General features: G+C 34.5%; 1 protein-coding gene across 1 annotated transcript in view; it reads left to right on the top strand.

The window, feature by feature from the left end:
• The window catches only part of PPP2CA (protein phosphatase 2 catalytic subunit alpha), a 29,214-nt gene extending 16,008 nt beyond the window's left edge, over nucleotides 1–13,206 (top strand). Inside the window, exons 2-7 of the mRNA XM_003756461.4 lie at nucleotides 4,729–4,938; nucleotides 6,082–6,255; nucleotides 6,808–6,897; nucleotides 7,071–7,232; nucleotides 9,715–9,833; nucleotides 11,616–13,206. Coding sequence (XP_003756509.1) covers nucleotides 4,729–4,938; nucleotides 6,082–6,255; nucleotides 6,808–6,897; nucleotides 7,071–7,232; nucleotides 9,715–9,833; nucleotides 11,616–11,688 — 828 coding nt within the window. The 3' untranslated portion in view covers nucleotides 11,689–13,206. The remainder of the gene's footprint in view (nucleotides 1–4,728; nucleotides 4,939–6,081; nucleotides 6,256–6,807; nucleotides 6,898–7,070; nucleotides 7,233–9,714; nucleotides 9,834–11,615) is intronic.
• Nucleotides 13,207–18,575: the final 5,369 nt, after the last annotated feature.

An 18,575-nucleotide genomic window follows, 5' to 3' on the forward strand; every position in this document is an offset into this window, starting at 1 on the left:
TGGTTCCTTCTGAACTTTAGCATTGAAGATATTCTTACAGGACTGATCTTCATTTTGTAGATCAGGTGTTCTTAGCCTTTTTATGTGTCCAGGGACCTCTTTAGAAGTCTGGTAAAATCTATGAACCCTTTCCTCAGAATGATGTTTTTAATAATTAAAGGGAATGCCAAATTTTAGTTTAAAAATATAAAGATAACATTTTCTCTCCCAATCAGATTCAGAGTTCTAAATCTGACCCTGGAACCAAATTTAAGAGCCCCTTCATTAGATAGTTATCCTTTTCTTTCTCATTGAAATTTAGAATTTCTTTCTTGAAAGGTTCCTCAAGTTCTTACTTCTAGGAATTTTAGACCATGAGATCCTTCCTATTGTTTCCCTAAACTCTATGTTCTAAGGATCCCCTAGCTCTTATCACATGTTGTAAGAAGGTGGTTGTCTTCCTTTCAAAGTTCCCATTTACATCAAAGACAAACACTTTGACCAGTCTTATATCTTACAATGAAGTAGTAAATAACTCCTTAAAGATAAAGCCCTATACTCAGTTGAAAAACCTACCAATACAATAAAGACTTTAATAGACACCAGTTCCTACTCTTTGGCTAACCCAATCAGAATACCTTTTTTAATAGTACTTAAATTCTCTTTAAGACAGGCCAAAATTGTAGTTCCAAAATAGAGTGCTCCAGCAAATTCTGAGATCATTGAATTCCCCATCACTATAACATTATACTTTCATGATATTATGGTGTTTCCTAGTTTAAACCCCCAGTCTGTTTGCTCCTTTTGTCCGTCCAGATGATTTGTCTGATGGTCCAATGACTATCTCCTATTCCCACCATATGTTTTCTTTAATTTTAAAATAAATGATTACGACTAGTTAGTCCTAATGTCTGTTGGATCTCTTTGCTTTGTTTACTACTACTAAGTTTTGTATTTATCTATAGATAGAAGCTAAGGCAAATCTTTGCATTGTACCCAGTTAGTATTTTTACCAGTCATAGTTAAGATTCCATCATTAAGCCACAATCCAGAAATCTGTATCATATTCTTGGAGACTAGCTTAACTACTCATTTCCTAAATGTATGCCTTTCTCTCTTGAAACTAAGTTGCCTTTAATTTAAACAATAGTGAAGAAAATATCTGGGCCTATATGTTTTCAGAGACCTGTTTAGGACTTTTAAACCCTAATACTGCTTCTTAAGTTCCTTGTGGTGATAATAATATGCATGAGAGCAGATAATACTACTAGATGTGTCTAAAATCTTGGGAAGCTTTCAGTCCTATATCAATTATATTCTAGGAAAAACATCTGACCCGTCATTGAAATCTGACAAATAGCCCATATCAGGGAGTCAATGATTACTACTATCACTTGATTCTTTTTCCTTTTATCCAGTTTGCCTCCTCATGCCACCTGTGAATTCACATCATTCCTTGCACTGGATTCTTCTCCAAAGAATGTTATTTAGCTTTGTGTTCTCTTATTCTAGTATGTCACTTTTTTTACTTCTTAGCTTTCTGATGTTACTTGCTGCTTCTTTACATCTTTGTTTTTAGCCTAAAGCCCATCCATTTTTAAATATTATATTTTTTCTAATAACTAGCCTTTTTGCCCTTTTTTCTAAGGAGACATCTCTTCCCCTCCACATATATTTTGTCCATGTGTTGCTATTATTTGACCATAGTAAAAAGACAAACATGTATACCATTCAGGCCACTTTGAAATTCCTGCATATCTGTTTTGAAACCTGAAATTGTGAATTCTGTTAAGTAGCAATTTAAAATTTTGCTTAATAAAAATAGCTAGCATTCCAAAGTGCTTTACAAAAATTATCTCATTTTATCTTGGACAACTGTAGGATATAGGTGTTGTTATCCCATTTTGCATGTGGAAACTGTCTGAGGGAAGATGAAATTACTTACCCAGGATCACACATCTAGTAAGTCTCCAAGGCTTAGTTTTGAAATAATTTTAATTTCTAACTTCAAGCCAGCTCCTGCTCCTGTGTCACTTAGTTGCCTCATTTGTCCCAATTTGGTAGTATTTACAACTCTTATGTTATTAAAAATGGAAATTTTTCTGTATAATTATTAAGCATAAATCAATTCTTATGAAAGAAGTAATGGTAAATAGTAACCAGAATGTTGTAATCATAGATATTGAACTTTTAAAAAGAAGACATTACTATAAACAGTTTCAAAGAGGTGAGAAATGGCTTCTAATTGGATGCAGCGAGAAACCTCTCTTTTACCAACTATATACATTATATATATAGCCTTGGCCCTTTGGACAGGAAGCTGTTAATTACCAATCTGTAGCAGTGAAGCAGGCAAGACTTCTAAGGGAAAGTCAGAAAGAGTGCTATAAATAAATAGCTTTGCCCAGCTGAAGGAACAGGAATGGTAATCAGAATCTGAGCTTGTAGCAAGAATTCACCTCCAAAAAGAGTATCTAAGCAAGATTAAAACTTGACAAAAATCGTCCCCCAATTTACTTTATAAATGACATAGGAACTTGGATATAAAGCTATGGTAACAATTCTGAATCTGAATTTATCTTAGATAAATAATGACATCAAGCATATAAACCAAATACTTTTTTGGTCTTAAAGGGCAGTTAAGTGGCACAGTGGATAGACCTAGAGTCAGGAAGACTCTTCTTTTTGCGTTCTACCTGACCTAGTTGTGTAAACTTGTTTGCTATTTGCCTCCGTTTTCTCATCTTTAACATGATCTGGAATTTGCCAAGAAAACTAAGTGGAATCAAGAGTTGGACACTATTAAAAATGACCCAACAACAACATTAATCTTATTGATGTAGAAATTTTTCAAGTTTACTGTGTAGGTGGAATTTTATGAGTTTCCTGGCTGTCTTGCCTGTTCCTTATATATGTTACTTCATCTTCATTTTTGTACCAGTTACCTTCCTTATCAGGAATATAATCCTACCTCAATTCTCCACCTATGAGATGTCCCTGTTTTCCTTCAAAACAGATTTGAATGAAGCTTTTTCTAATCTTTCCCACCCATTCTCCCCTTTACGCTTGAATTTATGTATAATCATTTCAGTACATATTTCTTATGTATCCTTTGCACAGTGCCTGGCACATAGTCGGTGATAAATGAATACTTGTTGATTAATTTGGTTCATTTAGTTTGAGGAAATAAACTTAAAACATTGACTTTTAACTCTAGCTGTTAGAAATCAATAATTTAATCAAAGTTCACTTATTTTGGAGATAAGGAAATAGAACAGTAGAATTAAAATAATTTGCCATAGTCACTAGACATATAGAATTTGAACACAAGACTTCTAACCCCAAAAACTTCTGAGTCCAAATGTAGTTCTTTCCTCTACTAGTGTTATGTTTTGGGATTAACCAACTATTTTGGTTCATTCAGGACTTAAACTTGTAGCTAAGAATGGGCAGCTTTTATTTATTTTTTTACTTTTTATTATTTTTTGTTTTTTATATCACCTTAATTTCCACATGTCGTGTCTTTCCATAATTTTAAAAATCACCTCTATTCTCTTAGACATCACATCGACAAAACTAGTCATCCATGTCTACAAAGAAGGGATATAAAAGCATTTAACATCTTTTCTCCAGAGTCAAAATAATATATTCAGGGATTTTTGTTGTTGGTGTTGGATAGCTTCTGTTACAAATAATAGCTTTCTTTTCAAGCATGGAATTATATTTGAGATAGAAAAAAATTATTTGAGTCCAGAGGTGCATATTGAAACTTCGCTTTATCTAAATTATGGCAATAGACAGCAGCATATTTACAGCAAGATTTCTATGTATAAGTTCATCATTTCCTGAATCATTGTCCCTTGAAAAGTAACTTCTACCCTGTCATTATCCAATTTCTTACTAACTTCATTGGGGTGGATGGAGCCTATGATTTATTGTTGCTATTATTGTTAACATAAATGCGTACTGAAAATTCACTAGGTAAATACTCGTGCCAAACAAACCTTAGTCATAGTGATTGCCCAGTGACCTTCATCTCTGGCTGTGAAACAAGGGGATGAATGAAATGACTGTTAAGAAGAATGCCCAAGAATACCTGAGGAACTTAGAACATTTTATAGTATTTTTCTTTGCAGTCTTCAGCTGAAAGTTTAAACTATTGGTTTCTTCTTTGAGAGAAATAAAAAATTATTACAATTAAAAGTAATAAAAATTGGGAAAAAGTGGACAGTGCCTGTTTCTATTCCTCAGAGGCTCCACTCTTGGCCCTAGCAACTTAACTGAATGGGTCAGAAATGCATTTGTTCCAACAAGAAGAAAAAAATCATTACCTAATTCTTTTTTAAAAAATTATGCAAGCTTAATTTTAGTTTAATCTTTTTTTTAAATGATCTTCAACATCAAATGCTAGTTGAAGAAACTTATGTCACTAACATTGTCACACTAGTGCTAATAAGTGTTTAGTTGAATGTCATTGAGAAGTCCAAACATCTGACGGGAATATAGTGTACCCTGATAATTTTTGGCAGTCATTGAAGTGACAAGCAGAGAGAATCTATTGTTTTCATTTTTTTCCCCTATACCATTAGCATTTAAAGAAATTTGTTTAATTGATCCTTTTAATTTGAGACTATTAGTTTACATAATCCATTTTATTTAATAGAAATTACAGATAGCAAGTAAAATTGGCTATTATCTTTTGTTGCTAAGTATGCTAATATACTTATTTTTTTTCTTATTCATCCATAGGCTAAAGAAATCCTTACAAAGGAGTCCAATGTACAAGAGGTGCGATGTCCAGTCACTGTCTGTGGAGATGTTCATGGGCAATTTCATGATCTCATGGAACTTTTTAGAATTGGTGGCAAATCACCAGACACAAATTACTTGTTTATGGGTGATTATGTTGACAGAGGATATTATTCAGTTGAAACAGTAACGCTGCTTGTAGCTCTTAAGGTAACTTTTATAATTTTTCTTTGGCCATGTGTACCATGAATGATGCTTTTTACTATCCTAGTATGTGCCTGCTATTTTGTTTTACTGAAAATAGACATTGAAATTTCTTGACTTTTTAAAATGAATGAAGAGATGGGAAGAAAAAAAACTTTTTCAAGAGAATTGTGTCTAGGATTTAGTGTTTAAAAAGCTGTGCTGATAATTAATGTAAGTATCCCAGGAATTTGTGTGTCAGTGACTCGGAATGTGTTTTTTTTTTTTTTAAATATTATCTCCTTTTGAAGGAAAACTCTAATTGCAGGGTATTATTAAAATTTATTGATCTCCTAAGAACCAGCAGGCCAAACTCAGTTTTGTGAAAGGATATATATAATGTAGCAGTGATGAGCTGCTTTTCCTTAATGTTTTGAAAGGAATGAATTAATGTAGTGCCAAAAGGTGGGTTTTTGGAAGGAAGTAATAGTCATTCATTTTTTTCTTTGAGATTTTGAAGCCTGTTCGCAATTACAAGTGAAATGTTCTGTATAATTTAAGGAGAAAAATCTTCATCTGTTCCATAAGAAGTTGTACTGTGTATGACTTTTAAAGACTTTCCTGGGCTTTCTTTTAGTTTTATTTCTGGGTTACTCTTTTTTTGCTGAGGCAATTGGGACTAAATAACTTGCCCAGGTTCGCACAGTTAGGATGTGTTAAGTGTATGAGACCAGAATTGAATTCAAGTCTCCTGACTTCAAGGCTAGTATTCTATCCGCTGTGCCACCTAGCTGCCCCCTGAGTCACTCTTGAATGACAATTTCCTGTTCTAAAATCCTATGGTACTGACTAACCAAATTAAAAGCATGAAGGAAAGTTTGTAAATCCACCTATACCTAGAATCCAGAATTACTTACATGATCAGCAGAAATCTGAGTATTTCATTTCCCTAAAAATTTGCGTGACTTCAGGGTTGAAGGATGTTCTTTTAGTGTTTGCTAGCAATAGGAGAATAAGCTTTCAAGAATATTTTAAACCCTATATATTTGGCTGTTAGGAAGGAAAATTGGGTATTTTCCTAAGTAAACTGGAATAACTACTTTGAGGTTCATTCTATGTTGTAATTGGCTTCCTTTTAAGAAATATATTCCTTTGTGTTTTGGTTTTCAGGTTCGTTACCGTGAACGTATCACTATTCTTCGAGGAAATCATGAGAGTAGACAAATCACACAAGTATATGGTTTCTATGATGAGTGTTTAAGGAAATATGGAAATGCAAATGTTTGGAAATATTTTACAGACCTTTTTGATTATCTTCCTCTAACTGCCTTGGTGGATGGTCAGGTATGTTTTGATGTCATTCTCTGTGTATTAATTTAGTGTCAGTACTTGTTTAAATGAGTAGCAGACATAATGGGACAGAGGATGATAGAAACTTCATTCATCCCTTTATGGAGTTCAGTTGTATAGTTTTATGTAGAACAAACTAAATAAAAATACCAAGGAAATGAAAAGCAAATATGTGATTGGTGTGGGATGAAGTTAATCAGAAGTCTTTTTTGACTGCTTGGAGAAGTTAAAACAAATTGAATCTGAAAGTAGTAAATGTAGATTTTGGGAGAAGGGAGCTTTCCAGTCCTGAAGAATAATATGCACAAAGGTACCATGAGAGAGAATAAAGGATAATGAACACTGACTACCATGATGACTAGCCTGCCTATGTGATATAAGATTATGATAGGGATAGTACAAGTATCTGAGCTTAAATAAGCTTAGGACTTCTGTGGAATGCTCTAATAATAAACATAAAGCAAAATACCTAAAGCTTCTGTTGAATAATCTTTTTATTTTTATTTTTTCTCTTGAGCAATCTTAACATGTAAATACTTCTTTCAGATATTCTGTCTACATGGTGGTCTCTCACCATCCATAGATACACTGGATCATATCAGAGCACTTGATCGCCTACAAGAAGTTCCCCATGAGGTATTTGTTTTTATTTGTTCTTTATAAACTATTCTATCATTTCCTTTCTCTTTTGGGGAGGTTAATAACTAAAATCTACAGGTATTTGTTTATATTTATTATTTAAGATACGTATTATTTAGGTCTTGTTATTTGGCTACCAAGATTGATTTTAATTTTAATGTGTGTTGTAGGGTCCAATGTGTGACTTGCTTTGGTCAGATCCAGATGACCGTGGTGGTTGGGGTATTTCTCCTCGAGGTGCTGGATATACATTTGGACAAGATATTTCAGAGACATTTAATCATGCCAATGGCCTCACATTGGTATCCAGAGCTCACCAGCTGGTGATGGAGGTAAGTCATAAAATCATAAGATTATAGCCAGAATTCTAAAGTGAACTTCACTTCATTATTCTTTTATAATATGCCTGACAAATGATCATCCAGACTTTCATTGAAAATTTGCAATGAGAAGGGTCCTATTCTTCTTAAGTTTTATGTCCTAATACAGAAAGTCAAAATTGGAAAGGGAAAAAAAAAAGGAGACTGGTAGTCATTCTTCCCCTTATAGAGAAATTGAGCCTTGGGCTACTCGATATGTTCTGGAGCATCTGGAAAGATGTAGGGTAAAAGCATAATTGGAATGATGCCCAGAGACCACACTATACTCCCCATTTTGCCCTGTAATTCCATAATTGGCATTTTTTATTTTTATATAAACAACATGTTAAATATTTAGGCATTTAGTAGTTAAATATACAAATTATACATATAGATAAATAAATAAGTCCTATTCTATGTGTATGTTTTGCTATAAGCTAAATTTAGTTGCACACTAAATCTTTATACAATATACTAAAAAGTATGTCCTGCTGTATAGCTACCATTTATTTATATTTCTCTAAGACCCATGAGGTTTTTGATCTATTTAGGTATCTTGTGACATAGTGCTTTATCCTTGTCAACTTTCTCATTTCTTTCTCTCTGGTTCTCTCTGCTTCTGTATGTCTCTCTTTCTCTTCCTCCCTTCGCCTACTCCTCCCCCATCTCACTTATTTCTGGTTCAACTAACATCTCTATGTTACTGATTCTTAGACTCTACATATGCAATCTTTTCCCCCTTCTACTCCAGTTTCATATCTCAAAATTCCTTCTATATGTTGTCCCATAAGCATCTCAAACTTAGCATGTTCACAACAGAATTCATAGTCTTTTCCTCCAAACTGAATCCCCTCCCATTTTTCTGGAGAGCATTGCTTTTCTTGGATTCAAATTCTTTCTATTCTGCCAGTTAATTTTGCTGTTCAGACTACAAATTGTACTTACATAATTCTTTTCTTTTTAAAAGCATTCAGAAATATTTTCCTGGGTGGTGGGGTGGTGGGTTTTTTTTTTTGTTTGTTTTGCTTTCTTGGGAATCTATAGGGTCCTTTGCCTCATCAGACAGCTAATTTGGAGGCCATATTTCCTTTTCTTATTAATTTCTTCACTGTTAATTTATCTGCTTATGCTCAAGGTCTTTAATTGACTTCTGACATCTTTGGTCATTTCATTTTTATTTCTTAATTTTATGACTCACTTTCTGACTCCTTCCCTTTTTTAATCATGCTTTCTCTGGGAATGGAATCTCAAACAGATGTCAGACTTATATGCTTTTAGCAGTTTCAATCTTTACCACAAAGTGACTGTTTCTCACAGGCCTGTTAGATGCACACACATTGTAATGCTGTCTTAGTTCTATTTCTCAGTTCTCTTTATTTTCTGTGGGAGTGGATGGAAAGTATAGAGTTGAATTCTGTTGCAAGCTTGTGGGTCAGTTTGTGCAACTTGGCAGAATGTAGGGAAGAAGATGGAATGTTGAGTAAGTTAGAGGTAAGAGAGATATTACTCTTCTTTGTTATTAGTTAGTCAATTGGATTTTTACTTCATTAGGCTTCTTTGATGTTCTAGTTGGTGATAACACTTAAATTGCTTCATCTCTAGTGCACAATTACTATTTTGGAATGATTTTTGATATCTTGAAAGGTGGGGAAAATGTCTAGTCTTTTTTTTTTTGGTCACATGTTCCCAGACACTACTATTCTTCAGTTTTTTCAGGATCATATCATAGGAATCATTCCTGACTCATTCTGTTCTCCTTTACCTTACATTTTTAGTCAGTTGTCAAGTTTTGTTAATTCTGTCTTCATTATATTTCTTTTGTTCATCCCCTTTTCTCCGCTCACACCACAACCACCTTGATTTCAAATTGTCTTCACCCCTATTTTGAATCACTGCAATAGCCTCATTGCTTTTCATCTAGAGTTTACTGCTCCATTTAGCTCTCAGAATTTTTCTCACAGTATAGACCTAACCATGTTGATTTTCTACTTTACTAATTCCTGATTGCTTCTAGAATAAAACAAAGGCTCCTGTGCTTGGCATTTAAAGACTTTCATAGTCTTGCTTCTGCCCATCTCTCTTAGTCCATTTAGACATTTTTCTTCATATACTCTATACTCTAGTTTTGTTGGCTTACATGCTGTTCCACATGTGTGACATTTTATCTCTCATTTCCATACCTTTTTAACAGCTATCCTTATTTGGGATGTTCTTCCTTATCCCTGCATCATAAAACTCCTTGCTTCTAAGAGCTTTCCTGATTCCTCTAATAATGTTTCCTCCTCTTCTAATCACTTTGTATTTTGTTTGTTTTTCTGTGTACATGTTATATTCCCATAAATAAGAAGTAATCCTCAAAACAGGACAAAAATGTTCTGTGTTCTTTTATTTAATAGCATAAGTCAAATAATAATAAAGTCATTTCTAACTTGGTATTTCTTTTTGCTTCTTTTAGGGATATAATTGGTGCCATGACAGGAATGTAGTAACAATATTCAGTGCTCCAAATTATTGTTACCGTTGTGGTAACCAAGCTGCAATCATGGAACTTGATGATACTCTAAAGTACTCTTTGTAAGTATTTACATGATAAGTTGTCTGTTAAGTGACAACATAGAATTTTTAATGTAGAATTGGTAGCAGTTAGAACTATTAATAGTTGAATGCAAGTTTAGAAATGAAACAGTTGAATCAGTTTGCTTATAAGAATTATTTGAACTCCTCGTGTTCATATAATATTCTAGCATTTATAATGTGCTTCCTTCTTGTGAGATAGATAATATAAGAATTATCCTCATTTTACTTATGAGCTAAATAAGGGCACATTTTCTTCTGGTCACATAGTAAAGATTTGAACTAGGAGTCAAAGCCAAGACCCTTGGAACTAAATCCAGTGTGCACTCTCTGTCCCAAAATTAATTTTAAACACATATATATATATGTGTGTGTGTGTATATATATATATATATATATATATATATATAATAACTTTTTATTGACAACCCATGCCAGGGTAATTTTTTTACAACATTATCCCTTGCACTCACTTCTGTTCCAGTTTTTCCCTCCCACCCTCCACCCCCTCCCCTAGATGGCAAGCAGTCCTCATATATGTTGACTATGTCATAGTATATCCTAGATACAATGTATGTGTGCAGATCCAAACAGTTTTCTTGTTGCATAGGGAAAATTAGATTCAGAAGGTAAAAATAACCCAGGAAGAAAAACAAAAATGCAAACAGTTTACATTCATTTCCCAGTGTTTTTTCTTTGGGTGTAACTGCTTCTGTACATCATTGATCAATTGAAACTGAATTAGGTCTCGTTGTCAAAGAAATCCACTTCCGTCAGATTGCATCTTCATACAGTATCATTGTATATAATAATTGTATATAATGATCTCTTGGTTCTGCTCATTTCACTTAGCATCAGTTCAAGTAATTCTCTCCAAGCCTCTCTGTATTCATCCTGTTGGTAATTTCTTACAGAACAATAATTTTCCATTAACATTCATATACCACAATTTACCCAACCATTCTCCAATTGATGGGCATCCATTCAGTTTCCAGTTTCTAGCCACTACAAACAGGGCTGCCACAAACATTTTGGCACATACAGGTCCCTTTCCCTTCTTTCGTATCTCCTTGGGGTAGAAGCCCAGTAGAAGCACTGCTGGATCAAAGGGTATGCACAGTTTGATAACTTTTGGGACATAATTCCAGATTGTTCTCCAGAATGGTTGGATTCGTTCACAACTCCACCAACAATGTATCAGTTTCCTCGTTAACACATAGTTATATTGAATGGATGTGGGTTTTGAGTTACCATTAAAGAAAAATACACTTCTGTTTTTTTAAATCTATATATGAAATATGAACCCTGTGATCACTTAGGGACCATAATAATAAACTTGCTTTTCAAGGACACAAAATTCCATGAAATGTCATTAGTGCACTAAATAAATTGAATGAGTATCACTGAAATATATGATTGAAAGCAGTTTCCCTTCTGTATACATATTTTGTTTATAGTTATCTGGAAGTTACATTCTTCAGTTAACTCACAGGAGATTATACATTTAGGGCAGAGTGTTGAGGTTCAGTAGCATGTAGGTTGTAGAGAAATTGGGCATGTTGGACTAATTGTAGACCAGGCTAAGAATAATTTTTATGTTTTGTAGGTAATAGCAGATCACGACTTTAGGGCTTTAAATTTAAATCTTAATTTATATTATAGTGAACTATTAGTTTTAAGGAAGGCTAAAATTTAGAAAAGTGAACTTTGGGATAAGAGAAAGATAATTTGTTTCCACCATCATTATTTTGACCTTGAAATACAATTTAATTTGTTTTTCAGCTTGCAGTTTGACCCAGCACCACGTAGAGGTGAACCACATGTTACTCGTCGTACCCCAGACTACTTCCTGTAATGAGATTTTAAACTTGTACAGTATTGCCATGAACCATACGTTGACCTAAAGGAAATGGGAAGAGCAACAGTAACTCCAAAGTGTCAGAAAATAGTTAACATTCAAAAAACTTGTTTTCATACGGACCAAAAGATGTGCCATATAAAAATACAAAGCCTCTTGTCATCAACAGCCGTGACCACTTTAGAATGAACCAGTTCATTGCATGCTGAAGCAACATTGTTGGTCAAGAAACCAGTTTCTGGCATAGGCTATTTGTAGTTACTTTTGCTTTCTCTGAGAGACTGCAAATATTAAGATGTAAACATTAACACCTCGTGAATACAATTTAACTTTCCATTTAGCTATAGCTTTACTCAGCATGACTGTAGATAAGGATAGCAGCAAACAATCATTGGAGCTTAATGAACGTTTTGAAAAATAAGTACCAAGGCCTCCCCTCTATTTGTGAGTTTTGAAATTGTTTTGTTTATTTTCAGGGAATACTGTTTAATTTAATTGTATGATTTGTCTGCACTCAGTTTATTTCCCTTCCCAGCCTCAGCCCTACATTGTTCTTTGTTATTGTCAGATACTGGTGAGTTGTTTTGAACTGAAATGTGTTTTTTTTTTTTTTTCTCCTGTAAGATGTTACTGCACAAGAGCGCTGCAGTGTTTTCATAATAAACTTGTGAACTAAGTACTGAAAAATGTCAAAATTTGATTGTAGCAAAGGGCAGACTGGTGCTGTTTTATTCAAACAAAGAATCAATTTATAAATTGTTGAATTCCAGGTAAAGAAAAATAAAAATCAAGGCCACTACAGAATCTCTGTGGAAACTTATTGCTAGTTCTTGACTTTTCACTAAAGGATTATTTCCAGCAGAGAGACTAAAACTTTATAGGTACCACCCCATCTTTTTCACCACATTTACATTTCTATAAGAATAGGCTTTTTTATTTATCTTAATGGGGGGGTGGAGTTGATGATAGTGTGTAAAAATAAAATCATGATACTTAAAGACTTTTTTTTCTTCCAAGAAATACCATGTTTTCAAATACTGTTATTTTAAACTGAAAATACCATATTCATATGAGACCTTTATAAAAAGTCAAATTGTCAATTATTTTGTAGTAACAAATAAGTATGACTGCTATCTACAATTTAGCACAATTCCAGATAAGAGCAAGTTAAAGCATTAGATTTTGGGTCTCTGGATCAGAATTTGACTCTTAGATAAGGCTTAACATGAATAAATCTTTGGACCATGGCTTTTATGTGTATCTCCTTTCCCTCCTCCACCCAGGCAAATTAAGTTTAAATGAAATGGCATTAATGTTAATGGCTTGATTAAAAGTCATTTCTAATCTTTATAGTAGTAAGATTAGGAGGTTAACACAGTGCCTCTGGAATCTTAATTTAACTTAGTTACTAGCTCAGAACCACTATATGACTCATAAAATTTAACAGATCAATTCCTTGTTATGTATAAAAATGATTTCATTAAAGTTTACATGTTTTTGTTTGCATGAGTTGGATATCTTCTACTTTTCCCTTTTTGTTCATCTGTGAATATTGTCTTAACTGAGTAAATGTGTTTTGATAATCTTTGGCAAAGGGTTCAAGAATTGCTAGATATCCCATTTTTCTCAACTATTGATCTCTACAAACATTGGAACATTATTTTCTTAAGGTATTGACAGTGTTTTACAAGAACTCACTGTTTCTTCACACTCTCAGATTTATTTCCCTAGTTACCTTTTGGCATTTTTTTCCCCTTCATGTTATCTGCATTCATAAGGAGTCTATATACACATCAGTTTCATTCTATTGCCCAACCAAGTCAGATGCCTCAAGTGCCTGTAGACTTACTCATGCAGCTTCCCTGTAGATCATATGATGTCAGAATCATTTCCTAAGGGATGCATTCTTCTGGTGATTGACATGAAGTGCTGTTGATTTAGGTAGGTATTTGTGTTTTCCAAGGGTAAATACCATAGGGAACTTATTTGCTAAATCTGCCTAGATTTGGATTTTTTTTTTTTTTTTTAAACATATCATCTTAAATATATCTTAATCTTAGAATTAAGAGTACGGGTTGTGTTAGTGATTCCTTTAAAATACAGATGTTGGAAAATAGCCCCTTTTTAATAATTTGATATGCTTTTATATAGCACTTGGAAGCACTTATTCTTGAAAGACATTACAAATTTAACCTTTCTGCCTTTGCAAAGTAAGAAGAGGTATAATCATTTTTAAAATCAATCAACCTAAACTTAGCAGTTGTATTGTTTCTTGGCATGGTCTGTGTGCCAAAAATGTGGTCCTTTGAAGTTTGCATTTATTTTTAAACTGTTATAGCATTCATGTTTTAATTTCTTAAATATTTTCCCCATGGGATAACCTCAGTGTAGAAGGTGAAGGGTGTTTTTCTCATATGTACTTAGCTGTCTAATAATTCCTTTCATCAGGAAGTAGAATGAGCCCTGATTTGGTTGTTACAGTTCTATTAAGGGAGCTTAATTTATTTTTGAGAATTGTTCAAGCCTATAGTAATATGATTCTTTGTATAAGACAGAAAAAACCTTAACTAAATAAATTTAAATATAGTAATTTTTAAAGGAAGTGGATTTTATTAAAGTCTTACTGATTTTTTTTTTAATTCATTTCAGTGTTCTGATTTGATAATCAGTTCTCACTTCCTCCTCTTTTTAAAAGCAGGTTTTTAATTAAGTTGAGAAAACACATCTCCTTTCAACTTATTTTAGTCTGTATTCACACACAAAAAATATATGTTTTTAATTAATGTCTGCATGTAGCAAATTTGCCTTCTCCCCAAAATTTTTTTGCATGACTTAGGTTGTCTGTTGATGAATACTCTACCCAAATAATTGCTCTGAAATTGTCCCTATTTAAAATGCAGTGTCTAGTTTACAGGTTAGATTGGTTTTTGTCAACTATAAAATCTGAAATATGTGAGCAGCATTCAAAATGTTCAGAATTTCAAAAAATGTTTGATGTATGCTTCTTATTTTTGAATTCACTTCCCAATGATCTCCCCAGTTCATATAACAAGAGAATAACTTTGAAGTCCCCTTTTCTAATCATCTTCCTCCCTTGAATATAGGAATAGTTTGTACAAACATACAATTCTTTCCCCCAAATAAATGATGGCTAATAAGACATTTATGAAATTAGACATTAAATGGGATAGATTGTTGTGGTGTTCTTTTTCTTTAAAATATAATATAACATGATGGTTCTCTCTGGGAGCAGGTTTCTCAGGGAGGTTTTCTGGAGGAAGGCTTAATTTCAGTTAAAAGTAAATAATCACCCAAATGCAGCCAGGTGCTAAAAGTATCAGATCTTTTATTGTGTCCTTCAAGATAGCCCAATTAGCTTTCTTAGAGGCTTCTCTCTCCTTGGTTCTAAGAGCTGTTGCAGCTTTGTCCCTTCTGCCTCTGCTTTCTTCAGCTTCCAGCCAGCACCTCCTAACCTGGGGCTGGGCAGCTTTTTGGAGAGCCTTTCAGACCAGTGTTGGTCTCAGTGGGGGAAGTGCAGGAGCCCAGCCACCACAGCTGTGTGAGAGAAAGTGAATCTGTGCACCTCCGAGAGTGGGCTTCTGCTGAACTGACCGATACTCCCTTCTTCAATCTAATTTGGCTGAAGTCTTCTTGGGCCCGGTTAGCTCAAAGGCCTATTTCTCTGCTTGGTTCCAAGAGCTCTTGCAGACAGTCCTTTGCCTCTGCTCCCTTCAGCGGCTAGCCAGCACAAAGATGGAATGAATCTCTCGCCTCCGAGAGAGGGCTTGTGGGCTTCCTCCCAGAGTGCTCTTCTCCAACCCCTGGGAACGTTCCCAAGTAACTCCTTTGGCTCCCTGAAGCTCTATTTATGCTCCTCCAAGAGTGGGATTGTGGGATATCTCCCAGTGTGCTCTCTGGCCCTAAGAGCTTCAAGGGAGGTGTGAATTCACAAAGTTAACTTTTGTGAATCTCCCATACTCGTCAACTCCAATGACTACTTAAATACTTCTTGCTTATATGAGCTTACCAAAGGTGTGAACACAATTTGGCATTGTTTCTATCAGTTGTACTTAGTACCTTGTTTCAAGTTCTGGCCCATAACATCTCCTAGGATCAGATCAATCATATTGAACCATGCTAAATTAGATAATTATTATCTCTATCAACTCTAATGACTTAACAGTTTGTAAATATTCCAACAGATTGTAGCAATAGCTATTTTTAAGATTTTTTCTTAATCAACTTCAAGAAATTTTAAGTAGTTAAAAATCTTCTTGGCTAGTGACTTCTCATATCTTAGTGATGGTGGAAGGAGATTGCTAGTTGTGTGTTTGAACTTGGCTTGGAAAGGGACAGTAGAGCTGTGAAAATAGCTATAGAAATTCTTGCCAGGTACCACAATGTGAATTATTAGTACTAGTCTGGAGGGGCACTACTCTTTCCTGAGACTCTTGGGCTTAACTCTCCAGTGGCAACAGTTTCTTTTGGGCGACTTGAAGGGTAGGTCCTTCTCAACAAAGGGATCTCCCAACCTCTTGATGAATTACCATGAAAGCTGGGTGGTCTTCATGGAGCACAATAGGACTCAGAGCCCTGGACTACTTCTATCTAGAGTTCTCTGTTAATGCCAAAGCAAGGGGGATGACAACAAGAATTTTATTGAGTACATTGTCTCTCATTTTTCCATTCCCTAAATTCTAATTTATAAGTCTAATGAGAACTTAAAAACTCTGGTAGTCAGGTCAGAGTTATATTATTATCAGTTGCTATATGAACTGATCCCTAATAAGTCATTAATTTTTCTGGGAAATTATAATTCAGGACCCTGCCCTTTTTGCTTTGGGGAGTCCATTGAAATTTAACCATTAGAGCATTTTTGCTTTTGTTTTAGAAAAGAAAATGAACAATTGTGCATTTTAAAAGACCGGGAATTGAAAGATGCTTTCTACGGAATGGAATCTTCTTGTAAAAATGCAAATATTCCATTCAAAAAGTTCCCAGAATGAATGCATGATCTTTAGGTATAAAATGTCAATGTCATAATGTACTTGGGAAAAGTAGAGTGCACATTAGATCAAAAATTCTTGATCAAATAGAATCACAGATATCAAAATGGGCAATTTTGATTACTTTTGGCAAAAGAGTATGCCATTTTATGTAATGTAGATAAAATAGAAGGGAAACTAGGGAGCCTTATCTTAAGAGGGTCTGAATATTATTCTGACATAAAAAATAAGAGATTTTAGAAAATACTGAAAAGATGAGGTTGAATAAAGTCAGCAGAACCAGGAAAGCAATAACACCATGACAAAGAGAAACAACTGAAAGACTTAAGAATGCTTAATCAGTGCAGTGACCTTAGAGGATTCCAGATGAAGCATGCAACTAATCTACTGATGGGTGAATAGGCTAGAGGTGATGAATGAGACATTTTCAGGCAGAGCCAATGGGTGAATTTGTTTTGCTTCTATTATGTACAAGGAAGTTTGGGGGGGGGGGGGTGCAGTAGGGTGATTTAATGGGATTATAGAAATAGTGCCAGAAAAAAATGGACATCATTGAAGCATTTAAAAAATATTCAAGAGAATAAGTTCAGAGGAGGAGGACAACTTTAAAACTAAGATATCAAGTTTATTATAAAACAATGCTCATATTTCTTAATTTGTCAAATTGATAATAAAAAGCAAAGCTTATAAAAACAAAAAGGAAGTACTGTGAGGCTTAAAACAGTACAGAGATTAGTCATTCTCAAATTAATGCAAGTTGATTTTTTTTTCAGGTCACTTAATAGCATGGATCATAGATACCTATGATCTGAAATACTGAAAGGGAGCTTCAAAGTCATCTAGTCGAGTTCTTTAATGTTAAAGAGGTGGAAAAAGCTGGAGAAAATTTGCTTAAACTCATAGTGATAAATAGTCAAAACTGAGATTTGACTCCACAACTGTTGGAATCTTTACAAACTGTTAAGCCATTGGAGTTGATAGAGACAATAATTATTTAATTTGGCATGGTTCAATATGATTGATTTGATCTTAAAAGGAGATATTTTGGGCCAGAACTTGAAACAAGGTACTAAGTACAACTGATCGAAATGATGCTTGTGTTCACACCTTTAGAGAACTCTTAAGTATCTAAGTACTCAATGGAGTTCACACTTTTGGGAGATTTCAGGGCTTAGTATAAAATCTCTGAATTCACACTTCCCTTGAAGTTCTTAGGGCCAGAGAGCACTCTGGGAGATAACCCAGAATCCCTCTCTCCAGAAGGAGGCGTTAACCTTTGGGAGATTATATATATATATATATATATATATATATACAGGAAGCTCTTAGAGCTGGAAAAAGTTATTTGGTAACATTCCCAGGGGTCGGAGAGGAGCACTCTGCGAGGAAGCCCACAAGCCCTATCTTCGAGGCAAGAGAGATTCATTGTATCTTCTACCTTGGTGCTGGCTGGAGTCGGAAGAACAAACCTTTGGATTTGGAGACATTCGGACGGAGCTCTTAAAACCAAGATAGGCCTCTGAGCTAACCAGGTTGAAGAAAGCAGAGGCAGAAGCTAAGTACAAAGCTGCAAGAGCTCTTAGAACCAAGCAGAGAGATAGGTCTGAGCTAACCGGGCTATATTGAAGAACACAATAAAAGATCTGAACTTTTATCACCTGGCTGTGTTTTGGGAAAAAAAAACACCAACACACAACCTCAGTTTTTTTCTTTGACTTGGTCTAAGTCAACAAACAAAATGTGTTCATTGTGTGCTAGGCCTTGTACTACTAGGCACTGAGAATCCACATACAAGGAGAATGACAGTCCCTGTCCATAGATCATGTACATTTTATTGGGAGAAGCTATACAAAATGAAGCTGAAAGGATGATTAGGTT

This window comes from Sarcophilus harrisii, chromosome 2, assembly GCF_902635505.1.
Source record: "Sarcophilus harrisii chromosome 2, mSarHar1.11, whole genome shotgun sequence".
NCBI lineage: Eukaryota > Metazoa > Chordata > Mammalia > Dasyuromorphia > Dasyuridae > Sarcophilus > Sarcophilus harrisii.